This window comes from Maniola jurtina, chromosome 22, assembly GCF_905333055.1.
Source record: "Maniola jurtina chromosome 22, ilManJurt1.1, whole genome shotgun sequence".
Taxonomy (NCBI): domain Eukaryota; kingdom Metazoa; phylum Arthropoda; class Insecta; order Lepidoptera; family Nymphalidae; genus Maniola; species Maniola jurtina.
Window position 1 is genome coordinate 2,466,428 of NC_060050.1, and position 27,613 is coordinate 2,494,040.

The 27,613-nt window shown below is 36.4% G+C and overlaps 1 protein-coding gene and 1 long non-coding RNA gene across 2 annotated transcripts; one reads left to right on the plus strand and one right to left on the minus strand.

The window, feature by feature from the left end:
• Positions 1-15,101: 15,101 nt before the first annotated feature.
• Positions 15,102-26,403, minus strand: LOC123876681. The gene is made up of 3 exons (XR_006798397.1): positions 26,388-26,403; positions 24,442-24,448; positions 15,102-15,237 (listed from the first exon to the last, which is right to left on the minus strand). It is a non-coding gene; the product is annotated as an uncharacterized LOC123876681 (long non-coding RNA).
• Positions 16,030-17,666, plus strand: LOC123876680. Its single transcript, XM_045922976.1, has 4 exons — positions 16,030-16,525; positions 16,627-16,704; positions 16,873-17,020; positions 17,468-17,666. Exons 1-4 carry the CDS (start codon positions 16,169-16,171, stop codon positions 17,638-17,640), a joined length of 756 nt encoding a protein of 251 aa, XP_045778932.1. The 5' UTR covers positions 16,030-16,168; the 3' UTR covers positions 17,641-17,666.
• Positions 26,404-27,613: the final 1,210 nt, after the last annotated feature.

Sequence of the window (27,613 nt, forward strand, 5' to 3'; positions counted from 1 at the left end):
AATCAAAGTCCTACGAGATTCTGAGAAATCTAAATCCACGCAGACGAAATCACGGGCATCAGCTAGTTTTAAATCAAAGATTAACCTTTAAAAAAGAGGAGTATCTTTGAATTGCAAAAAAAATATTATATCCCAATGAAAAATCAGTGCACTTCCACCACTTTGATTATTACAAGGGAACTTGAAATACACAAACAAATCAGAATGCTAACTGTGTATCTTGGTTTTGTTTAGTATCAATGATTCTGACGCGAAGAATATAATTTTCATATTATATTTCCATAGTTAGTGAATTCCTAAGGGGTAGTTTTCACGTACGCAGGTGGATATAATAAAATTATTTTTTATGAGTAACAAGATTATAAAATTCTGCTCGTTTAATTAAGCCGACTTAAAATTTTCTCAGCACCTAAAAATTTGCAACAAACGTGGAGTTTTTTCATTGAAGTACTTAAAATGCTAGGGTATGAAATAAAATACAGGTTTTGTCTTTTGTGGTCACGTTTTCTGTTGGGACAAAAATATGTAGTAGGTAGTCAGTTCTGATTTGTTTTCTTTAACAGGGCTCTCTCCGCCACTTACTCCATACAATCGTAGTCCCGCAACCAAAGTCCATGAAATTTTGCAGACATATTTCAGAAACTAAATAATATCTGTGCCTGTGGTGTTTTAGATTTTTCTAAAAATATGTAGTTTTAAAATTGCAGGGGCTCAAAGATTTGTATGTGAATTTTTAAGACCGCGTAACTTTGAAACCGAATATTTTAATGGAAATCTGGAAAACCACAGGCATAGATATTAGTTCCCGGAACGTTTCTACAAAATTCCATCGAGTATGATTGGTTGGTATTCAAATGAGAGACGAACTACGTTTGTATGGAGCGAGTGACGGAGAGACCCCTCTTAAAGCCAGAATTTTTAACCGACTTTAAAAAACGAGGACTTTCAAGACTGTTCTACCAATTAAGTAGCTTAGGTTTTCGATACAGTGCGTCGTAGAAACTAATAAGTGATAGGGGTGTGAACTATAATTCCTCTTCCAAGTTAGAATAGTTTCATCTTAGGGCGGTCACGCACTCATCCGGTCCGAATCTATGAAAATACGTTCCGAAGTAGTCATAGAACTATTTGTAAGGCAGCTTACGCACTAGATCCGACTTCCATCATCCGATTTCTCTCCGTCATCCGTGAGAATATCTCGGATGTGCCTCGGATTCAAATCGGACAAAATATGATGTAAGTACGTCAAAGATGTCCACTGAATAGCTTGGATTTAGATCAGAGAATTCAGTCCTAGAATCCGTCCGAACCGAATCCGTGAAAACACGGATGTAAAAAATACATCCATGTTTTCACGGATGCGGATCGGATAAAATTGTATACGATGTCATTCGAGATGACGTCGATTCAAGTATTAAGATGTTATGGCGGAATACACATACATACATACATGAACCCTGACAACACTCTTTTTTTGGGAGTCATGTAAAAACAATAACAACTAGGCTATTAATTTTCTGAAAAGTTAAACGGTAGATCGAAAAAATATGCCTAACTTTTCCAAACCGTCGAAGATAAGGGGATTACGGAAGGCACTCTGCCAGTCATCGACGCAATCATTCTCTGATGACGTCCTAACTGGATTACTTTCCCATTACCCATTGTTCCCCCTGCGTTTAATTAGAAATAGTGCAAGTTGGCTCTTGATGATTCCAAATTGAGTTTAAAGTGTACGGGATTTCATAAAAGAGTCTCTTTATAAAATTTTGTAGGTAGTTTTAAAGGCAGACAGCCCTTTAACCTATCAACACCTGTATCACTTTCCAGCTCTTCGTCGCAGCATGATTAAAGGACAAACCAACAAACAAATCAAAATCAAAGCCTAAAAAAACATTAAATCAAAAACTAAAATAATTTAAATTAAATCTAAAACCTCATTGAGACCACCAGAGCGAGGTTCAAGGTCAAGGTTGTACCCAAGATGCTGGCATTACCCCTCTGGATGGCCAAACTAATTCTTTGCCCAAGATAGCTCTCGGGTCCCCGGTTGACTCAATAACCCTAAAAGGTTAAAACAAGCAAATACTTTCGCATTTATAATATGGGTAGGTAGTGATAATATTTGATCATACCCACAAATTGACAAACACATAACCACACAAAAACATATTTTAAATTTGGAATTAATGTAAAAAATATAAAAAATGCAATCATTAAGTTTTATATTATGATGCAAACGATTCCTCTGAAGTAAATATTTTTTTTTAATGATGAAAACTCAAATGACCAGCATATTGAGATTCAACAAAGAAATAAATTGCCTAAAAATATTTTAAAAGGTTTCTAGCACTGTTCATACCTAAGGCTCAAAAAGGAACAAGCACCGATGAGAAATTCTGGGCTTAAAACTATAATATTATGCACATAATTACTCTGTTAATTAATAGAAACCGGGGAAAAGTCATTAGTGCCTGCAACAATGTACTGGACACAATCGGGTGTACTCATAATATAGTTACAATACGAACACTAATGGATTATCAGTGATTTGCATTTAGCTGGCCTAGCTGGATGCTGTTATGCGAACATAACAATTTATCTTTTAAACTTAAAAGCATAACCAAAATCACTTTTGACGTGACAACGTCTTATAATTCGATAGAGCCGGCTGCACGCACGAAAAAACATGACTCATGCGGCGTTACCTCGCTCTGAGGCGTTCCATGTAAGGCTTGAAGTGCAAGCGAGAGCGCGGAACGAGCGACAAAGAAGCACAATCGGCCTTTGTTGTCACGTTCAACTATCGTCAGTAAACCGACTTTACAGACAACCAATTTTTTTATCTCATAAGAATTAGGAGTTCTTATGAAAATCCTAAGACTTCGTAATAAAACTCAGAGTCACTCAGCGGGTGATAGAGAGAGCTACGCTTGAAGTTTCTCTACGTGATCAAATCAGAAACTAGGAGATCCGTAGGAGAACCAGAGTAACTGAAATAAATGAACGAATTAATTGCATGCTGAAAAGGCAATGGGCTGGGTTCATAATTTGAAAACATAATTCATTTATATTATAACTAGCTGCTGATGCCCACGGGCCACGACGTGGATAAGATAGAAATAGGTTTTTAAAAATCCCGAGGGAACCCTTTAATTACGGGATTATAAGTAGCCTATGTCAGTCCCCAGGTCTTAACTACACCCATGCAAAAATATCACGTCGATCCACGTTTGTGGCGACGTGATTGAAGGAAAAACCAACAATCAAATACATTTTCGTATTTATAATATGGGTTGTGATTTTTTACAACGTGATGACATTGTTTCAATAGATTTACTTACATTTAATAAAAACTGATCTTGTTGAGAAATGTATCCAACTGATGCCCACGACTTCGTCCGCGTGGGTTTAGGTTTTTAAAAATCCCGTGGGAACTCTTTGATTTTCCGGGATAAAAAGTAGCCTATGTCACTCTCCAGGTCTTTAAATATACCGATGCAAGAAGTCACGTCAATCCGTTGATCCGTTGTGACGTGATTCAAGGACAAACCAACAAATAAATAAACAAACACCTTTTTGCATTTATAATATGAGTAGTGAGGTAGTGAAATATCTTTTGTATTTTTTTTCCATAAAATGAATTCGTACTACATAAAGCCGTCCGGCCGAAACAATGATGGTAGCGGACGTAAGGTCCCCCACACACGGCCGAGTTGAAAATAATTGTCCGCTGATAGGCGCCGCGCAAACTAATTTAGCTGTGTAGTGTGCACTTGCAGATTGAATTGAAATAGTGCGTCGATTTTGATTAAAACGAAACGGTGAACAAAGACACCTATGTTTATCTTTATATGATACAGTCTCTAAAGAAATTCTCAGTATAGTCCAGAGTTCCGTTCATTTCGTGAGTTTGTTCAGTTGGAACGGAAATCCGACACAACCGGAGAGAGATAAGGTGCAGGACCAACCGGTTTATGTGCTCTCCGAGGCACGGGGATGAAGCACTGCTAAATCCCTTATTCCAGACTAGTAGGTAAGTATTGAGTAAGCTGTAAGTATATACACAATCAACAGGCTGATTGATTGATTGATTGAGGTAATATTGAGAACTACTTAACAGGAAAATTCAATACCTACGAGTAACAAATTTTTTGGCCAACCCAGGAATCGAACCCAGAACCTCGTCATCTGCAGTCGAGCATGCTAACCATTAGACCAAAGATTCAGTAAATATCCGCTTGGGGCAGTGTTGTCAGAGTAAACTGTGTTGTGTGCACAATCAACCATTTTACTGTCCTTTGTCTTTTTAAATCGCTGGCCAGAGACAACTATAAACTGTTCGCGTTAAAGCCACTTAAAGTAGACACCGTTTTCTGATTCAAATTTTGTCAACTGAAAGTACAAAATGATAATAACATTTTGTTTAATTAACAATGTGTGTAAATAAATAAACATGTGGCCATTCAAATTTAAAGACATCAAGAGCACTTTGCTTAAACTACAGGAGAGAAAAAAATCCAAACATTTCTATTAAGGCGTTTTGCGTTATGATTGTATTTGTATTTTCCATAAGTAAGTAATCTTTTATATCGGAAAATTCCGTAATTTTAATTTTACCATTTTCCGTTTTTGGCGTTATGCGTCCAAAGGAAATCAAATATGTACCCAGACTGAGCTCTAAAGAGGACTTAAAATTAAATTACAAGGGTGTAAAAATATGACCAGTTACATAAAGTATCTATCTAAATCATCCTCATTTACTGGAGTACAGCAGGCCACATTTTAATTTTGGCATTTCCCTTTTTGGCATTGTGCGTTTAAACGGAAACAAGTTGGTACTAAATAGCACTTAATAATAGATGCAAAGGCGTAAAAGTATGATCAGTTTCACCACCACCACTCACCTGGTGGTATCACTTACCACCAGGTGAGATTACGCAGTCAAGGGCTAACTTGTATCTGAATACAATGAAAAATCTCCGTGGCGGCCGGAACGGCAGCCACTAAGGCAGAAAGGGCCAAGAGGCGCAAATATGAAAATATAGAAAATAATTTCATATTTGTGCCTTTTGGAGTGGAGACCATGGGTTCGTGGGGCGAGGATGCCAGATCCTTTTTTAAGGACCTGTCATCCCGTCTTGTGGAGTCCACGGGTGACCGGAAATCTGGCAGTTACCTTGGTCAGCATATTAGTCTGGCCATTCAACGAGGTAACGCAGCCAGCGTTCTGGGCACCCTGCCTCGTTACAGTGATTTGGATGATATTTTTGTTTTATAATTTTTATATTTAAGTATTTTTAACATTTGTGAAAATCTGTATTATTACTTTATGAAAAATTTAATTTAAAAAGTTACATGTAGTATCCAAATTCTCGTGATTCACCAGAGTACAGCAAAATACTGGACTCGGTGCTGGTTGTATCAGATTTTTGCTAAGCTCGTAAAGTCGGTACAAACAGTCGTACCGCGGTGTAATGGGATGGAAGCGGCGAATAAACCGGCTCACCCTGAACTGACAGCACGGAGTTAGTACTGACACCGTAAACTTACCAGCTAACTAAACATTTAGCTTTCGCAGATTGATTTTTAACCCCCGACCAGAAAAGAGGGGTGTTATAAGTTTGACGTGTGTATCTGTGTATCTGTGTGTCTGTGTATCTGTGTATCTGTGTATCTGTGTATCTGTGTATCTGTCTGTGGCATCGTAGCGCCTAAACGAATGAACCGATTTTAATTTAGTTTTTTTTGTTTGAAAGGTGGCTTGATCGAGAGTGTTCTTAGCTATAATGTAAAAAAATTGGTTCAGCCGTTTAAGAGTTATCAGCTCTTTTCTAGTTTTCTTGTAGAAAAGAAGATTAGATAACCGTTAGGTTCATAATATTATGTCAATAGACAAATGTCAAGATGTCAAGATGGACGTTGCCTAAATACATAATTATTTGTTTGAAAATGATGTTTTGGAAAACTCAAATACTTTGGATCGTCGGGGGTGTTATAAATTTTTAATTTACACTTGTTGTTTATTTAGCGACAGACTGTGACCTCAAAGTATATCTAAAGCTCACAAGTTGGAAAAGCTTTGAAAACCGGCCAAGTGCGAGTCAGACTCGCGCACTGAGGGTTCCGTACTAGAGAATTTTTCCAACATTTTGCACGATAAATCAAAAACTATTGTACACAAAAATAAATAAAAATCTGTTTTAGAATGTACAGGTAAAGCCCTTTTATGTGATACCTACCCCACTTGGTATACTTATCTTACTTTGAAAATTGAAACACGTTTTAATTTTTTTTTAATGATGTAACCACAAATTCGCGGTTTTCAGATTTTTTTCCTGTATTTATGCTATAAGACCTACCTACCTGCCAATTTCATGATTCTAGGTCAACGGGAAGTATCCTATAGGTTTTCTTGACAGACACGACGGACGGACAGACAGACAGACAACAAAGTGATCCTATAAGGGTTCCGTTTTTCCTTTTGAGGTACGGAACCCTAAAATTAGGTGCGATAGCTTACAATCAAGCAGGAAATGGGTATCATTATGTTTTTCTTTTGCTTAGTTATTTGTATAAGTATAGTTACTGTCGTTAATGATATACAGGGTGTTCACATTTGCACTCGACATAGTAACAAGTGGGAGGGACGGTGTCGCCATGATTTACCGCCTCTTGTTCCATGCTAATCGAGTGCTAAGTAGCTGCTTGATTTATTGCCGAGGATTAAAGTATGGTTTGGGCGTTTGTCAGAGTTTGTGCTAATTGCCCTGCTTATCTTTGGAGTATTTTGAATCGGATTTTGCAATCGCGTGATTTGCGTCTTGATAAACGCTTTCGAAGTATTATTGTACGAAAATGGTATTAAATTAGTGGAAATACGGTTGTAATAGAGCAACCGCCGAGTTTCTTGCTGGGTCTTCTCGGTAGGAAAGGCATTCCGAACCAGTGGTAGATGCTTTTGACGATTCAAAAGAACTTGTAAAAGTCTAATTGAATAAAAATATTTTGAATTTTGAATTTTGTAGTTTTATTCGTGACTTCACCTATTTAGGTAAGAGTCCTACTGTACCAATATTTGAATGGATTTTCAGAATGTCTTGTATCAGAGGGGTGTAGACTGAAGGTACATTATAAAGAAAATTCACATACAAAATCTGAAAAAGTCTAAGATGAAAATAATAAGTATAAAAGACCAGAACTTTTATCTAATAGAGAGAAACGAAAAATAATTTTTATAGCTTGTAGTATTTGCAGGTAATAGTAAATATCAACCTATAAACCTATCAACTATTTGGCCATGTAGACGTATCTACGTAGCGTCTACGAAAAGCTACGAGTTACGACAATAAAGTGATTTCACCTCAAATGGTCGGGGTTAATGATCCGTCGGGGTAATGGGCCATGTACGCTGACCCGACTCGAAACAACAATACATTATTGAATTCAGTTCCCAGATATCATTTTGTAATACTAGACAAAAAAGATTTTGTGAAAGTTTTCATTATATTTGGAATTTTGATTTCGGATTCAAGCAAGCAATACCTATTTCTTCACAATAATGTTTAAGTATTATTATTTTGTAAACAGAGTTTGCTAAAGGCATCATCACACGATAAATTAAAAGGGTGTCAACAGCGACTAAGATGGATGCCGCCGGAACAGGAAATGGTGTTGGATCGACCCTTAACAGATTCATTTTTCACCATTCAATAGATGAAAGGGCGTGCCTCTTAATGATAGGTGTTATCTTTAAATGTGGTGTTAAAATGTTTTTGTTTATACGAACACTGAAAAGTTATGTTATTTCTGCTCCATGGGGTAGAATTTACCAATTGTATTTCATTCATTCATTCATTGTTAAGAAAATGTTACAAATCTTTATTATTTCGACCAGTCCGTCTGTTTGTCTACTGTTTTTTTTTTTTTTTTTTAAAAAGAATATTAGCCATGTTAAATGACTAGTAGGTATTCCCCTTTCCTCTCCAACTAAGCGTCAGGCTTGTGCTAGGAGTGGGTACGACAATAGCGCAACGGGCGGGGTTTGAACCGTCGACCTTTCGGTTTTCAGTCCACTTCTTTACCGGTTGAGCTATTGAGGCACTGTAGGTGTATCTGTGCGTCAGTGCCATCTTGAAAATAAACTATAAGACCAATAAGATTGAAACTTAGTGGTTATAGAAAGATATATCGCCGCTAAACAAACGCATCTTTAAAAAAAAAAAAAAATATATATATATATTTTTAAAGCATTTTATAAAAAGGAAAAATTTTGCGAGATTCAAAGAATCAACATCTGTTAATGTCACAAAAGCAAAAATAATACCTACCAAGAAATAAATAGGTAAGAACTTACTGCGCTCTTCGTATAAGTATTAGAAATCTTTTAATAAAAATTGGGATGAAACGGAAATCAAACAGTAAATCCGAAATAATGAGACACGAAAATATCATAAAGAAATCTCGAATTTCACCATTACACGTTGCCATGGACGCTCAATTAGAGACAGACGGACAAAAGATGGACATAATGATTGCTATTATCCACTAGAAACCACTCGCCATTGTACACGTATCCGCAGTGGATAATACTCGAGTTAAGTGTATCGAGTGTACTGTGATGTACTGTGGTGTATTGTGTATCAGTCTAGTTAAGCGTCTTACTGATTGCTACTGACCGATAGTTATTTATGAGTGGCTACAAATCAATAGTAGCTATCTAATTTTCAGGGTCCCGTACCTCAAAAGGAAAAAACCGGCCAAGTGCGAGTCGGACTCGCGCACCGAGGGTTCCGTATCGGGTATTTTTTTTCGACATTTTGCATGATAAATCAAAAACTGTTATGCATAAAAATAAATAAAAATCTGTTTTAGAATGTACAGGTAAAGCCCTTTCATATGATAGCCCACTTGGTATAGTTATCTGAATTTGAAAATTTAAACACATTTTAATTTTTTTTAATAATGTAACCACTAATTCGCGGTTTTCGGATTTATTCCTTTACTTGTACTATGAGACCTACCTACCTGCCAAATTTCATGATTCTAGGTCAACGGGAAGTACCCTATAGGTGTTCTTGACACACACGAGACGGACGGACGGACAAACGTACAGACAGACAGACAACAAAGTGATCCTCTAAGGGTTCCGTTTTTCCTTTTGAGGTACGGAACCCTAAAAAGAAACCCTTATAGGATCACTTAGTTGTTTATCTGTCTGTCAGCCTTTAATTTTCTTATTGGTTGGCAGAGTTTCTTGCTGGTTCTTTTCGGTAGGAAAGGCATTTTAAACCAGTGGTAGATGCATTTAACAATTCAAAAATACATGTAAAAATTTAATTGAATAGATTTTTTTTTGAAAATATAAACCTTTGTTAATTATTTTAGATTCACAACAAAAAAATGTACAAGTGATAAACACTGGCTTCCGCACGGTTTTTGAAAAGAACTTTTATAAAACTAACTTTTTTGAAAATGATAAAGACAAACGCGCCATCAAGGGAATTACTAAAATGGCGGACAAGGACAAGGGGATTACGGTTCTTCGTTTTTTTGTTTATCGGTCGCTTTGTGGAAGTTTTCTGTTAGAGTCCTTCATGGCGCGCAGTCAATGGCCGATGTGGAGCATGCTCGCTTAATTTGCTATATGGATTTGGATACGGTACTTATATCAAACAAGTGTAAATAAAAAATTTATAACACCCCCGACAAGTGAGGGTTACAGTAACTAGAAAAGAGCTGATAACTTTCAAACGGCTGAATACATATCTACGGGCTGAACCGATTTTCTTGGATTATAGCTAAGAGCACTCTCGATCAAGCCACCTTTCAAACAAAAAAAAAACTAAATTAAATTCGGTTCATTCGTTTAGGAGCTACGATGCCACAGACAGATACACAGATACATAGATACACAGATACATAGATACACAGATACAAAGATACACAGATAGACGCTATTTTCACATATTCTCTTGTATTTTAGTATTTTTTTTTCTAAATTATATTCGCAAAGTCGTGTTAGTTTTTATTTTATACTACCACATCCAAAACCTACAACATCGAAGTACTCTGATCCAACTCTTCTATGAAGTAGAAAATTGTTCAACCAAACTCCTTTGTCCGGTGACCACTCGGAATTTTTTACTATTAAATTCAGTTGCAGTTTCAAGTGGCGAGCGTTACGGTGTAATTTGTGCTCTCTACGGACCACTCCGGTGTTTATTGTCTTCTTTTACAAAGGTTTTTGTATAATTCTTCCAAGCTTGAAAGTTTCATTTTTACTAATCCAACAATCCAATTTTATTTTTACAAAACAATAGTTTTTTTTGGGTTCCATTCCACCTCAAAAGGAAAAACAAACCCTTATAGGATCACTTTGTTGTCTGTCAGTCTGTCTGACCGTCGTGTCTGTTAAAGAAACCTATAGGGTACTTCCCGTTGACCTAGAATCATGAAATTTGGTAGGTAGGTAGGTCTTATAGCACAAGTACAGGAATAAATATGAAAACCGCGAATTTGTGGTTACATCATTAAAAATTTAAAATGTATTTCAATTTTCAAAGTAAGATAACTATACCAAGTGGAGTATCATATGAATGGGCTTTACCTGAACATCTTAAAACAGATTTTTATTTATTTTTGTGCATAATAGTTTTTGATTTATCGTGCAAAATGTCGAAAAAACACCTGAGTATGGAACCCTCGGTGCGCGAGTCCAACTCGCACTTGGCTGATTTTTGAATAATATAATATAGGTACTTGATTCTAACATCATCATAGTATGAATTAACCAACCGATAGACATCCAAAGTTGGACAAAGGTCTCCTGCTCGCTTGAGAGCGTTGGCCCACCTGGTAGAGTCCACAAAACAGCCAGAAATCGTGAACGTTGGAATCCATATGAACTTGACCTCCAATTCACTGGTACAAAAGCTTCATGCAGAAATATGCTGGCACAATGCTTTATCAGTAATTCGGATTATTTGAAAGAATAATAATTAAACTACTGAATAATGTTAGAAGAAAGAAAAGAACACCCCCATTATTATTTACAGCGCTCCAACTCGGGTGCCCACTCCATTGAGCATTGCGACCTGCGATATTTCCTTAACATACAGGCTGTTCCAATAACAATTAATTAAATTATTATAATAACCAAACCATCAGCAAGCTGAAGTGGCAGTGGTCTGATAATGCTTGTCGTAGTGCTGATGAAAGTTGGTGCCAAAAAGACCTATCGTGGTTAAGACCTAAGCGTAGCTTGGGGCACCCTCCGGCACAAAGTGTGGACTCACGATATAACAAGTGTAAATTAAAAATTTGTAACACCCCCGACGAGTGAAGCTTACAGTAACTAGAAAAGAGTTGAATTTTCAAATGGCTGAACCGATTTTCTTGGATTATAACTAAGAACACTCTCAATCAAGCCACCTTTCAAACAAATTAAAATTAAAATCGGTTCATTATTTTAGGAGCTACGATGCCACAGACAGATACACACGTCAAACTTATAACACCCCTCTTTTTGGGTCGGGGGTTAAAGGATGACGGGAAGTGACTGAATTAGAAAGGCTAGGCTAGGGAAGACCCATGTTCAACAGTGAACCTCCGTACGGTGATAGTATTATGTTGATGGAATTATAATTACCATAGATAAACTCAGACACGCTAGTTTTGCATTTTCTGACATTTATGCATTTAAAAGTTTCTGTACAGTTTTCCTAATTTAGACCGAAAAGACACATTCATAGCACTCGACCTAAGTTTATTTTACTACTTTGTTTTGAGTAGTATGAATTGATGATTAAACGAAATGACTAACCTGTGAAGTTATACTCATAATTATAATATGAATCGCTTCATAATTTTTCGCCTGTATTCGGGTATATGGTGGTCCAATGGTAAGCAGGGACTTTAAAAGCCATCTAAAGCCTCGATGACACGGGGCGAGTTTACAAGCTGCTAGCGAACTCGCTGCCTTGTAACTTGTAAACTCGCCACGTGTCATTGAGCTTTTTCACAATCTGCTTTTGATTATCAGATTGTAAAAACGCTGCTTGAAAAATAGAAAGCCGGGCTAATTTACTCGCCATTCGCTGACGTGTTGGCCTGTAAGCTAGTTAACTAGCCACGTGTCATCATCACTGCTAGTAAACTAGTTGCGAGCATCTGCGTTTTGGCAGTTAAAGCTAAAATGTCAACACGCTAGCTAGTTGGCTACTGAGCGAGTGGAATGTTTTGTGTGTCATCGACACTCGCTTACTCGCTCACTCGCTAGCTTTTAAACTCACCGACTAGCAGCTCGTAAATTAGCCCAGTGTCATCGAGCCTTTACCAATAACCGCTTGACAACTCAGGACAGAAAAGTCCTGGGCAAGAAAAAGAAGATAGAAATAAGAAGAAAATTTCAGTCAGGAAAATGCGTAAAAAGCCTAGAGCACCCCGTATAGCAGACAAATTGAAAGCAATGAAGTCGAAAGCGTAAGTTCTCAATCATTCAAGTTAACGACAATCGTGAAGAGGGGGCTGATCGCTGGTTGTAAATTAAAAGTCCATGGATACGGCATTTCTATTTGCTAACTTTAAAATTCCATGTAAATTTCTGTAAAAATGTAAATGTTTCTATTTACAATTCAATAAATTACTATTGTCTTTCTTGTAACGTAAGTATTACGTTAATTATCAATTTTCTTATGAAACTTAAATTAATCCATACTTATTATTATTACTTTAATATTTTAATAATATTATAAATGCGAAAGTGTGTCTGTCTGCTACCTTTTCACGGCCCAACTGTTTAACCGATTCTGATGAAAAGTACAGAGTTAGCTTATATCCCGGGGACGGACATAGGCTACTTTGTACTTTGTATCCCGGGAAATCAAAGAGTTCCCACGGGATATTTAAAAACCTAAATCCACGCAGACGAAGTCACGCGCATCTTCTAGTAATAAATAATGATATGTTATTCTAAATGTTGTGTAGAAGCTTTTGGTTACTTTGTAAAAGTCCATGATAAACGAGGAAACCAAAGCTTAATTTGTTACAATCTGTTGAAACAGACAACTCTGTATGATGAAACATGCAGCATGTGATATGCACCGCCCACCCTCCCCCTGAAAATGCCACCAAGCAAGCAATACGCCATAAAATACCACGCAACGCCATAAATGTCTAGTTTCGGGGGATGATTCCTTGGTGGCTTTTCCTTTAGGTTTAGTAGTGGAAAGGTGGATGGTGCATTTCTCATGCTGCGATTTTGGGTTTGATAAGTTAATATTGAAATGAAACGGCATCCCGAACCGGTGGTAGATTATTTTGACGATTCAAAAGCACTTGTAAAAGTTTAATTGAATAAAAACATTTTGAATTTTGAATTATTTTTTTAAATACCCAAACTACTGTTGGCGATAGGTCAGCATAGCAATCGATATATTATATCGGTATTTTATTAGTACACCCCTTCCACTTTCTTTAATTTTTATTATCTCCTCACCCTAAGGTTGCCTGGAAGAGATCGCTATTTTAGCGATAAGGCCGCCTTTTGTACATAAATATATAATGTTATTTATATATTACTGTGTCTTGTTGGTGTACAATAAAGAATATTTTACTTTACTTTACTTTATTATATAATTATACTCTTTATTTGTACCACTACAAGAAGGATTACAGTAAAAGGACAAAAAAAATTATGAAGGGTATGAGGCGGTGCGATACGTCGTACACCAGGACGTCGCCCATTCTATCCTGCACCGGATTATCGCGGGTACTGTTCGGGTGTGCGTGGCGTCCCCACCCCGATTGCCCTTTCGACCTGTCGCGAATAATAGCCAGAGTGAACTAGAGTGAAGTAGCTCTTGGTTTGATGCAGAATCAACGATATGTCAAATAATAATAGGCTATGGTGACGTGAAATCATTATAAATAGGGCTATAATAGGGTTACCTGCGTCAAATGTATCTACTAACATTTGACCAACATTTGACGCCTGCCAATGACGTCAACGCCTCGACGTTTCGTTAAGAATCCCCTTACTGTTGTCAACTGTGCTATAGGTTTTTTAAGAGCGCACTACCAACAAACTCATGTTAAGATTTACCACATCCAAATAGCGACGCGTGTTTACAAATCACATCCCGGTGTAGTTCGCAATAACAACTTAATAGTGTAAGAGCATGTGAATCGTCGACAGAGCCGCCTAATGGGGACTCTTAAACAATTTAGCGCACTTTTATGTCAATGTTTCTCCCTTGATTGTTGTTGCTTCCTGGAAAGCGATGTAAACACCTATGTGTATGGTTAGATTTGTAGTTTATTGGGGTGTAAAGGTGTGCCCAGACATACGCCATGCAATACGCCCAACAAACAAACACACTTTCGTATTTACTATATGGGTAATGATGGGTATAATTTTATGGGTAGTGCTTCAGTGCTTTGAATTTGTAGGACACAACTAATCAACTAAAAATTTATAACACCCCCGACAAGTGATGGTTACAGTAACTAGAAAAGAGTTGATAACTTTCAAACGGCTGAACCGATTTTTTGGATTATAGCTAAGAACACTCTCGATCAAGCCACCTTTCAAACAAAAAAAACTAAATTAAAATCGGTTCATTAGTTTAGGAGTTACGATGCCACAGACACAGATACACAGATAGACACGTCAAACTTATTACACCCCTCTTTTTGGGTCGAGGGTTAAAAAGAAGAATAATAAATAATTTATACCCTACTTATTATATATTCATAACATTCATTTATCTACAATACAAAAGCATTAATATCTGATAAAGATTCTGTCGCCCTTTCAGCTTTGGCCATTGTTGGTAACGTGTAAACGAATTGAAAGGCTTTGTAGCGTTGTGGTCAGTATACGTCATTTTACTGTGAAATTCTATAAGCTGCCATTCCGGTGTTCCTGTTACTGAGAGCCTATTGGACCTCACTTTGTGTTTATGAATGTGAAATGGAATTCTTATAAGCAAGTCATGATAGCCTACTAGTTAAAACGGTCTGGAGGTTGGCGGTTCGATTCCGTGTACGTACCTCTTATCTTTTCAGAGTTAAGATAAGATAAGATAAGATAAGATAATTTGTTTGCAAGAAAGTTGGTACAATAAGATGGAAATTTATGATTAGAGTCCTTAACTTTCTACTAAATTATTAGTGTGCAAATATTTAAGATAACAAAATAAATAAAATTAATGTCAAACTAAATTAGGAGTCAAGTTACTTCGTTTTAAACAATTAAGTAAGTGCGTTTTAAACAATTAAAATACCTTGCTTGTTTTACACTTGCAAGTGGTATACAATGTAAAGTGAAGGGAAAACATGGTGAGGAAACCTGCATGCCTGAGACTTTTCTTATTCTGAGAGAAAACCTGTACTCAGTAGTGTACCGACAATAGGTTGAAATGATTATGATAGTAAAGTAAGAGGTGTAAGGTGGTTGAACAATTTTTAGACCTCCACCAAGAATAAAAATAAAATTCAGGCGCGATTCTTTGCTTTTTGCGTTGGCGCATCCCTTTCTAAGGCAATAATACCACCACTTACCATTAGACATTATATAAACCAAGCCTTGCCTTGTCTAATAAAAACAATTTTATTTTTATTTTTTCTCCAGTGTTAAATGTACAGGCATTAACGAAACAGATTACTGTTAATAGTTTAATTCGAATCTTTATCGACAGTGAACCCGCAAACCGTTCTGACGTGACTTTGTGAACAAACAAGATCAATTAATACCATTTCCATCCCAAATAAATCATTGACGATGGCAGAACCGTTCAAAAGTATCAAGAATTTCACAGTTAATCCGAAAAACAATAACGATTTCAAACAAAAACGTGAACGTAATATGTTGATCCGCTTCAAGACTATCCTTACTTTATTATTCATCTGTGGCTTCAACTACAAAGTCTTCAAACTTTGCAACAAGTACAAAGTGTTATCTAGTCTCTACTCCACCAGTCTCATCATTCTTATGATTATAACCACTATGTTTTGTTGCGTAGAGTACAACACTCTTCAAGTTTGGTCTACTGTCGAATATGTTCTTTCGGTTGCAGTTTTACTCGTATATAATAGCAAACTGAGCAAATTCTCCTTTAAATTGAACAAAATTGATGCTTATTTGAGGATTCATGTGAAACATTATAACATGGCTAGGAAGAAAACTTTTATAATCACTGTAATTCTTTGTTTAGTTAGATTTACTTTCACGTTTACTCATTGCTTGAGTCATGTCTGCTATGGGAATCTCATATTATTCATCATGAGCCAATTTTCGTCGTTCGCTTTAGACATTAATAGAGTATGGAGGTTCATACTGCTTGAAACTGTACGCTACCGCCTTTGTTTTCTTCGTCAACGGTTAGAAGAGGTGCCAGAATGCAATTATTATCTTTATATCAGTGATAATAAAACATATAGGAAGAACAAAATGTCGTTTTGCGTCAATTTGTATAGGAGTATTGCTGATATCTATGATTTGGTAGCACCGGAGATTCACTCTACTGTAAGCACTTTTGTTCAATTTACAATCATGTATACAGTGCGATGATACGGAACCATTCCTGTGCCAGTTTGATTCGCACTTGACCGATTTTATTGTTTCAGATGTTTGTAACAGTTGTTTGCACTGTACCAAAATTGATTAATAATTTCTATCACATTTTACTGGTTCAAGATGGGCGTGTAAGTTTATTTTTTATATCTTTTCTATTCCAAGTTGCTTGCTTCCACCTTAAACTACATTGTCAGTCACAACCAGATGATTTTGCAATTAAAGACTAATTTATCAATACCATCAATTAAAAAATGTACTTGAAAGCTAAATATATGTTATTTTACCATATTTTTCAGGAACCTACCGAAAACTTATTGTTTTTGATAACGCACGTTTTGCAACTGAGCTTCCTTTTATTTTCACCGTGTATCATAGTTGAGTTTCATGCGATGGAAGTGGAAAAAATGAGAATTTTCCTGATACATCGATATATTGACGAGTTGGGTAAGAAGATTTTCCTGTACCTAACTTTCAAACGATCAATAAGTAAATTTTGCATACTTTTATACTTACTTAGCTAATACTTGACTAGAAACTCCCTATTCCGTGGTAATTTCTAAAAATCCGACCTTTTCAACAAGCTTTCTAGTTGCAAGGGTTTGGACTGGACATTGTGGAGTCAGAAAGTGAGAACTTTTCTTCCATATCACCCTCATTTCATAAAGGTGAAAGTTTGGATGTATGTATGTGTGTATGTTTGTTACTCTTTAACACAGAAACTACTGAACGGATTTGACTGATATTGGAAATGGAGATAGATTATACCTTGGATTATCACATGGGCTACTTTTTATGCCGGAAAATCAAGAATTCCCACGGGAAAACTCTAATTTCACGCGAAGTCGCGGGCATTAGCTAGTAGTTTAATATAATGTGGTTTTTATTTTTCAGATGCGAAGGTCAAGGAAGAAATCGACACTTTCCTTCAATACGTAAACATAAGAACGTTTCAACGTAAGATATGGCGGTGTGTGCCCATGAACATAGCTCTGCCCCTGGAAGTGGCCAACATTTGCGTGTCTGCAATCATTGTGATTATCAATTTCACCCATTTATACGGGTGAATGATCTAAATCTTAGCTTTTCGTGTGATATTTGACTCTAACACAAACATCTTAATACATTATCATCAAAATCATCACCATCTAAGAATAATTAGCTAAGTAAGATTGTAAATATGCTGTATGTGTTCCAAATAAAGAAAAAAAAAAAAGAAATAGAAATGAAGTTTTTAGTATTTTACGCAGAGGGTCATTTTTATGAAATTAGGAAAAATGTTTTCGTTTTGGTAATTAATATTGTTTCATTAAAATGATATTATTAAATAACAAACAACGCTGTGGAAGGACAGTTTCAAACAAAAATCATGTTCAACGAAGCTTATTTACTATGACACTGGACATAAATTGCTAGGCAAAATTTTTATTCAGTATGGCCCATCTAGTGCATTGTATTACAAAGAGGTCGTTGGTTACCATCAAGTTAGATAATAATTAAGAAAATGGTTGATTAATAAAAGATGTAATTAACAATCAAGTATTTATCAATAAAATGTTTTTTCTAATTGTTTGTCACAGAACACTTTTGCGGACTTTTTTTTATTGTAATGTTTTTTACGGTAATAAACAATAATTCATCTTTTCATCGATCTAAAATAAAGTTTTTTTCATGCTCCCTATGATCAAATTCTTTCCCCACAATCGTAATTGACAGTTTAAAAGGGACGGTTTGACGAGCCCACTGCACATCGTCTTAACTATTTAGCCTCAAAGCTTTTGTGAAAATCGGACCCTATTTTGAGTAAACTTTTTCAAAAGATGTCAAACAAATTTATTTAAAAGCACTAATATTATTATAAATGCGAAAGTCTGTAATGTTTGTTGGTTTGTCCTGCAATCACGTCGCAATGGATGTGATTTTTTAACCCCCGACCCAAAAAGAGGGGTGTTATAAGTTTGACATGTGTATCTGTGTATCTGTCTGTGGCTCCTAAACTAATGAACCGATTTTAATTTAGTTTTGTTTTGTTTGAAAGGCGGCTTGATCGAGAGTGTTATTAGCTATAATTCAAGAAAATCGGTTCAGCCGTTTGAAAGTTATCAGCTCTTTTCTAGTTACTGTAACCTTCATCGGAGGTGTTATAAATTTTTAATTTACACTTGTTTAAAGAGTTGCTAAGTGTCATAGGTTATCTTTTATTTCGAAATATCGAGATTTCCTACGGAATTTTAAAAACCTAAATCTACATAGATGAAATCGAGGGTTTAGGAATGAATCAGGCTACCATAATATATATACGCGAAAAATTCTTGCACCTTTTAAAAATAAAAACGTGAATTCAAAAATCTTTTCCATATTCGCTTAAAATAAAGTATTTTAGAGCGACTATCAGATAAAGGCGACTAAACTTAAATTTAAGAAGATCCTCAATTTCCAAATCCTATTCTATTCTTGCGAGTAGGTATTTCCTGTTTGTCGAATTCAATATTATGCAAAGAAGTAAACAACTCGTAATTCGTTGAAACTTCCACACTTTATGATGACTATAATTTTCTTTATACACGCAGCCAATAAGGAAAGCGTAGGAGTTTTATATGGAAAAATATCTGAATGTATACAATTCACTCTGCTATTTTCTCGCTTTTAAGTGTTCCGTATCCGAGGGGTGCCAACGGAACCCTATTACCAAGCATTCGCTGTCCGTTCGTCTGTCTGTCAACGGGTTGTATCTCAAGAACAGTAAAAGGTAGAGAGTTAGTATTTTCACAGAGGGTATAGCTGAATGTATCCAATTCACACCTGTAATTTCTTGCTTTTTAGGGTTTAGTAATAGTACTAAGCCTATTCGTGCGTCTGTCCGTTCGTCCGCCTGTCTCTCGGTCCGTCTGTCTATCAGTGGGTTGGTAGGTGGTACATTGTAGTAGAGAGTTGAAAGTTTCACTGAGTTTGTATTTCTGTTGGCGCTGTAATATTGTGGTTAACGTCAATGGCCAACAACGCCATAAATATCGCGATAATCAACCCATCAAACTGAGTGACCACACTTGAACGGTTTACGTCTAATGCCAATTGAATTGGGGTTAAAATTCATGTGGCCGGGACATAACAACGAATAAAAAACCAAAATACTATTTTAGGTACTAGGTCTTTAAAAGTCGTTTTTTTTTTTTAAGAAAGAATATTAGCCACGTTAAATGACTAATATTCCCCTTTCCTCTCTAAGTAAGCGTCAGGCTTGTGCTAGGAGTAGGTACGACAAATAGTGCAACGGGCAGGGTTTGAACCGTCGACCTTTCGGTTTTCAGTCCACTCCTTTACCGGTTGAGCTATTGAGGCGTTTGTGGACAAAACGTTTATTTCATAGGCATTTTATTTACCTATTTCTATAAACACACAGACAGATTAAACACACGGGTGATATACAGTAAACAAAACATGATTCTTAAACAATCATTAGTCTCGAGTCACACAGGGGCGCGACGGAGCGAGGCGAAGATTACTGCTAATGATTCTTGTTGCTGTGACATGTTTTCACAGAGATTTATCTTTAATGTTTGCATTTATATAGAAGACTAGATAATGCCCGCGACTTCATCCGCGAGTTATGTCCGCCGGATATAACTAACATATTTAAAAAATTCACCATATTACATCATTACAAATAAAAACTAGCCTACGTGTTAATCCAAGGTGAATAAAAAATCTATCTTCATTCCGAATTTCTAATAAAACCATCCAGTAGTTTGTGTGTGAAAGAGTAACAAATAAACTCACATACACACACACACATACAAACTTTTGTCTTTATAATAATATTAGTGTGATGTGATTCGTCTTTATGATAGGAAACAATGATCTCGATGCTTATGCAGTTCAAAACTAGGAAAATAGTTAACATTGGAAATGTTGCAGTGTTTGCAACTACTACATTCTGTTTATTCTACGTCATTCAAATTCAAATAATTAATTTTTCAATATTCGCTCACTTTTGAAAAAAAAATGCTTGTTCCTAGTCGAGGGTCCGGGGTACTTTTTTTTTTTTTAATTATATAGACTAGCGCTTGGCTGCAATCAGACCTGCTAGCAAGTTATGATGCAGCCTAAGATGGAGCGAGCTTGCCTAGAAGTTGTCTATTCACTCTTGACTTGAAGATTTTTTTATTATTTTTTTATTATTTGAACACTAACTTTGTACATTATTTCAGCCTTTCAGGAATCCTCTTTTTTCGGTTGCCACACCGTTTATAATATTCACTATTTATAACTCTACACGCCATCCCCGTATACAAATAATCCACATAATGTTATGATTTATCTATGTTAACATAAAACATGACTGCCATAGCTGAACCCATAACGCATTTTACGATGACCATAACGTGGTATCACCTGCCTCGGTGTAATGTCTTCATAACTTTGATAGTTGTAAGCTGAAATCGTCATGGTTAATAGTCGAATGGCTATAAAATTGAGATTAGGTAAAGACCTATGAGGGAGGTACCTACTAGTATATTATTATAATATAGGTGATCATATCAAAATATTTCCAAAGCTATATAATATATTGATGATATTCAAGAAGATTGAATGATGGCGTTCTTGGGGGCGAAAATAGACATATCTATAATAAGAGTCCGCACTCTACTACCGCACCAGACCAGCACAGTATTATTTTATTAGATTATGGCCTAAGCCTAACCCGTGCTATGAGCTAGTGAGCTGGTAATGAGTTGATACGTTGATGATGGTGAAGAATAATGATTCTTCTTTGGTTGTCTATCCAAAGAGGGGAATCCAGGGTTCAATTACGGAGACGCACCTAAGCAAATAAATTAAGGGAAACAGTGAGAAAAATCTGTTACTTCTCTATAATATTGTCAAACGAGTGTAAAATTTTCCCGCACCTGTCCAGCGTGGTCGACTATGGCCTTAACCCTCAACAGTGGACGGGTGATGGGTTGATAATGTTGATGATTAAGGTAAGATATTGTAACAAGTAAAGTAAGGTACCTACTGTAGAAATGAAACGTAGTTGGTACACGTTTGGTTCCTGCATAATGAATCAAGTAGTAAAGTTAGAATAACAAATCTTCGTATTTCTCCGTATTGCAATCCAGTCAAGCTGTGATATTCGCAAATGGGACTAATCACTTAATGCAGGTGAAGTTGCTACTGGAATATCGAGAAGTTCGAAAGAGGTTGCATATTAAAAGGGTACTACTATTTGTTTTAGAAGTCGAATCGATTTTAACTCTCTTTGTTATGATAACAATTTAAAAATAAAAAAACATTTTTAAGTAGAACTATTTGGTCTTTATAATATTTCTCGATATTTTGATCGAATAACATAATTTATACCTATAGTGTACATAACTTGAGACATCTAAATGACTAACAAAAAAGTAAATAACTGTTCTACTACAAGTGAACGTTTAAAACTAATTGTATTACTCAATATCCTAAAGCAATCTGATCTTTTACATGTATATCCATGTTAAATCTAATTCAAAGTCAAAGTCAAAATCATTTATTCAAAGTAGGTACAATTGTACTCTTTTTGATGGTCGAAATTGTTTTTGTACGATATAGTGGTGATAATTAATTACGTAACATAAAACTAAAGCTACGAGGGTTCCAAACGCGTCCAAGTCAACCCAAATAAAAATTATGTTGTGAACAGTAACCAACCTATTAAATAATTTTACACAAGAATGACTTTTTGTCCATGTACATAACAAAATTAAAACCTAGCAGTAGCCTACACGGCTACAAAAAAAAACATAGCAAACATAGACTGTTGCATAATATTGTAGCATATTTTTCTTGAGATAGCTCTTACAGCGCTTGTATAAAAGGGCCTGTCATTCAAAAATTAAGAAAAAACCGAGTAGGTATAGATACTCGTACATTTCACGACCTTAGTAGGGGGTCCAATAAAATATTCTTTCGATAATCTCGAAGGTTCACGTGCGACGGTGTTTGACTTCACTCCGCTTCAGAACAACGGGTCCGAGCAATATTTCTGAGAGCTTATATCAAGTATGTAAGACTAACAAACACTGAGACGAAAGACTTTGTAGATTGGTACACATCAAAGTTTCAATTTGTAAGAAAACTTCTAGTGTAATATGTATGCAGTTCATAAAGATATACGGACTAGTTATTTCAATAATTTCTTGGTACGATTTGTATATCGCCTTGTTGTCATCCTGCCTAATACACCTAACCTATAAAAATCTAACTTACTCTTTATAACTCGGATCCACACCATCGGTCGGGAACACAAATCTTTACTTTTTTTTGTGTTGTAACCAAAGGTTTTCCTTTACTTGAGCTATAAGAAAAAATACCCGGGTGAGTTCTTTATGGGATCTTCTCAGATCTGGGCGCGTTTGGAACCCTCGTAGCTTTAGTTTTAAGTTTACGTAATTAATTATCACCATAGTGGTGATACCATCATCTTACAAATCTAATAATTCTGACCATCAAAATAAGTACAAGTACCTACTTTGAATAAATCAATTCAATTCCCAATTACTTTGAATAAATGGTTTGAGTTTGAGTAAGACATTGCTTTTCATTTCATGAATCTAGGTGAACGGGAAGTATCCTATAGGTTTTGATTCCCTTTTCTTGACAGACACGACAGACAGACATACAGACAACAAGGCGATCCTATAAGTATTCCTTTTTTAACTTTCGAGGTTTGGAACTTTAACACTTGTTAATTACACTTGTAATTTAAAAAAATTATAACACCCTCGATAAGTGAAGGTTACAGTAACTAGGAAAGAGCTGATAACTTTCCCATAGCTGAACCGATTTTCTTGGATTAGACCTAAAAACACTCTCGATCAAGCCACCTTTCAAACAAAAAAACTAAATTAAAATCGGTTCATTAGTTTAGGAGCTACGATGCCACAGACAGATACACAGATACACACGTCAAACTTATAACACCCCTCTTTTTGGGTCGGGGTTAAAAACGTAGCGATGCAATAGATTGATCATAGTGTTAATAGTAGGGCCTACTGTAATTTTGAATACTCGCAAATAAACGGTTAGGTATCACAAAAGGCGAGGCCATAAAGTGTCCGATTGAGTGTTTAACCGCGGGTTAGTGCGCCAGCGAGCAATCTGCTTAATTGGAAATGGTACCACCGGCGTTAATGGCCGATGAGGATAGCCGGAGCCCAGGAATAGTCAGGATGCCTGGATTTACAACCCACTTTAACGGTTATGGCTTTCAACTGCAAAACCTTCTTGAAATCATTTAATTAACTTTATCAACAACCCATCACCGGCTCACTACTGAGCACGAATCTCCTCTCAGAATGAGAAGGGTTTAGGCTATAGTCCTCTACATTGGCCAAGTGCGGATTGGCAGCCTTCACACGCCTGTGAGAATATTATGGCGAACTATTAGAGAGATTTTTAGGGTTCCGTACCTCAAAAGGAAAAACGGAACCCTTATAGGATCACTTTGTTGTCTGTCTGTCTGTATGTCCGTCGTGTCTGTCAAGAAACCTATAGGGTACTTCCCGTTGACCTAGGATCATGAAATTTGGCAGGTAGGTAGGTCTTATAGCACAAATACAGGAATAAATTTGAAAACCGCGAATTTGTGGTTACATCATTAAAAAAAAATTAATAATATACAATACAATTTTCAAAGTACCTAAGATAACAATACCAAATGGGGTATACAGTACTAAAACAGATTTTTATTTATTTATTTTGTGTATAATACTTTTAAATTTATCGTGCAAAATGTTGGAAAAATACCCGAGTACGGAACCCTCAGTGCGCGAGTCTGATTCGCACTTGGCCGGTTTTTTCTTTTACCTTTATTTCTTAAAACGAACATTACTCCTAAAAACCGGTTAAGTGCGAGCCGGACTCGCACACGAAGGAACGGACGGACGGACAGACAGACATATGAGTATTTTGTATTGTATTCTTATTATTTAAAAAAGCTGAGGAAATATAGTTTCTTTCTAGCTAGTTTGAAATACCTATTTAAAATCTAAGCAGCTACGTCGTAGAACATGCAAGCAACGCTGCGGCGGGTTTAGGAGATAAATCACTATCCTCAAGCACATACATTTGTCACGACGACGTGTGAAGCGCTCTCGTGATTGTGCAGTGCATGAATCACGAGTTACTTTTATATAACCACCAATAAATATATCACGCGTACAATCTGAGAAAGAACTTTTGATATGAAATTGACATGTCGATCAAATATGGCAAGTCCTTTCTCGGATTGTACGCGTAATATTACTATTTAAAATCGAAGCAGCTATCATCTTCTCATCGTAGGACATGCAAGCAACGCCGCTTGGGGTTTGTTTAGGAGATAAATCAAACTTAGATTACAAAACGAGTTTGTTGATTGATACTTTACAAGTTATAGTAATCCATACTAATGTGAAAGTGTCTGTCTGTCTGTCTGCTACCTTTTCACGGCCCAACAGTTTAACCGATTCTGACGAAGTTTGGTACAGGGTTACCTTACATCCCGGTGACGGACATAGGCTACTTTTTATCCCGGAAAATCAAAGAATTCCCTCGGGATTTCTAAAAACCCATCCGCTTAACCAATTTGTATGAAACTTGGTACCGAGGTAGCTTGCGTCCCTGTAATTGACATTGGCATTTTATCCCGGAAAATCACGGGATCTTAAAAAACCTAAATTCACGCGGACGAAGTCGCGGGCTTCCTCTAGTTAATGATAGAAATGGTATGAAATTAAAAAAATCAACCAAAATCATTAAACCAACTCAGTCACTCAAGTACCGGTAAAATAAAGCCAACCATTACCTACCCCCTCTCAAAGCAAGACAAGATACATCACAATATAAAGGCCCCACCATTCCCCAATCACCATTAAAACTTGCTTGTTTGACGACAAGATAAAACGCCACATTTAGATGCGTCTTTACAACTCACAACTCATCATCTCACTCGAATCTGCTAATGAGTTAGGATCGTCTAAGACCCTAAGACATTTTGAATAATTTGGGGGAAATTTGTTTTGCCTCAACTTTGGTACCGAGCATTTGATGACTGTCACTCGCTTCGGTTGTTTATGGTTACACTTTATGATAAGTCATCTACCGCATTATTTACGAATTGTTTTTTAACCCCCGACCCAAAAAGAGGGGTGTTATAAGTTTGACGTGTGTATCTGTGTATCTGTCTGTGGCATCGTAGCTCCTAAACTAATAAACCGATTTTAATTTAGTTTTTTGTTTAAAAGATAAGCCACCTTTTAAACAAAAAACTAAATTAAAATCGATCGAGAGTGTTCTTAGCTATAATCCAAGAAAATCGGTTCAGCCGTTTGAAAGTTATCAGCTCTTTTCTAGTTACTGTAACCTTCACTTGTCGGGGGTGTTATAAATTTTTAATTTACACTTGTAAAATAAGTGTAGTTTACTTAATAATATTATACCGAGGAATGGACTAGGAATGAAAGTTAAAGATACGCTGGTCGATTATGGAAAAACTGTATCAATCATTATCACAATCTCAATCGTAATGATTGGCTTAATTTATGGTGTTCTAGATGACGCCCGCGACTTCATCCGCGTGGATTTAGGTTTTCAAAAATCCCGTAGGATCTCTTTAATTTTCTGGTATAAAAAGTTGTTTCGGTACGCCAGTTTCCGGGATGCAAGCTACCTCTGTACCAAACATATGAATCGGTTAAACGGACGGGACATTTAAGAAACCCGTCGGAACTCTTTGATTTTCCGGGATAAAAAGTAGCCTATGTCCTTCCCCGGGTGTAAGCTAATTCTGTACCAAATTTCATCAAAATGGATGAAACTGTTGGGTCGTGATAAGCTAGCAGACAGACAGACAGACAGACACACTTTCGCGTTTATAATATTAGTATGGAGTATGGATTTGCTGCTCTCAGAACGCGCCTTTTTTACCTTTTATAACTAGGTTTTCTCATGATGTTTTCCTTAACCAATAATATAGAAGCCACATACACACACCAAAGTATCAACGCTTTGACTTCCTTATCAAAAGCGAACATATTCCTCGCCGTTTATTTTTAACGACAGCTCGCGCGAACTGATAACGTTAACACTCAACGCGTTAAACATTTAACGCGTTTAACCATTTAACTCGTTTAATGCGTTACACGCGTCGGATTAGCGGCGTAGTAAATATAAAGTTTACGACGGATTACAAACGCTAAGTGCTAACGAGTTTCGTTTTGTTACTGTGTTGGTGACTGTTTTAGTATTGGATGTTAAATAAAATGAGATACGTGATGCGGAACTCTAATTAAATTTCTTGCAGTCGCTATAGGTACTGTATAGTTCGTATTATTGCCAAAATGTTCTTAATATGAAAGGGCTTTACATATAAATTCTGAAACAGATTTTCATTTATTTTAATGCACAATATAGTTTCGATTTATCGTGCAAAATATCGGAAAAAGTACCCGAATATGTAACCCTCGGTGCACGAGTCTGACTCGCGCTTGGCCGGTTTTTCCATTATGAACAGCCCGTAAATGGGTGCTTTCTTAACTTATGCCTACGCTGCAATGGCTTTAAATACTTTATATACATAGGTAGGTGCAGGCCACTGCATCAACTTCTACAGTGAAAAAGTTGTCTATACTCAAAAGTCAAAACACTATACCTACACGAAGGTCCGCTGTTTATTTTAGAAAAAAAAACTTGTTATTCCCTCCGCATACCAAAGTATCCCTTACCAATAACACGTAATAAGACAAATAATGCGAAACGCGATATTTTAAAGGAAAAATACGAAAAAAAATCAGTCAAGTTCGAGTCGGACTCGCATACCAAGGGTTCCGTACATCGTCCAAGAAATAACACTATTTTTTTAAAATATTTTTTTGAAATACATTACGGTTAATAAGGTATAGCCCGCTGACAGACTAACGGATGGATGGACGGACGGACGGAAGGATGGACGAACAACGAACGCTTAGTGATAGGTTCCCGTTGGTACCCTCCGGGTACGGATCCCTAAAAATGGACATA

Coding starts and splice junctions, on each gene's coding strand:
- LOC123876680 (XM_045922976.1), top strand. CDS start 16,169: ATGGCTAGGAAGAAAACTTTTATAATCACTGTAATTCTTTGTTTAGTT. Junction 16,526..16,626: donor CACCGGAGATTCACTCTACT/GTAAGCACTTTT, acceptor TTATTGTTTCAG/ATGTTTGTAACAGTTGTTTG. Junction 17,021..17,467: donor TCGATATATTGACGAGTTGG/GTAAGAAGATTT, acceptor TTTATTTTTCAG/ATGCGAAGGTCAAGGAAGAA.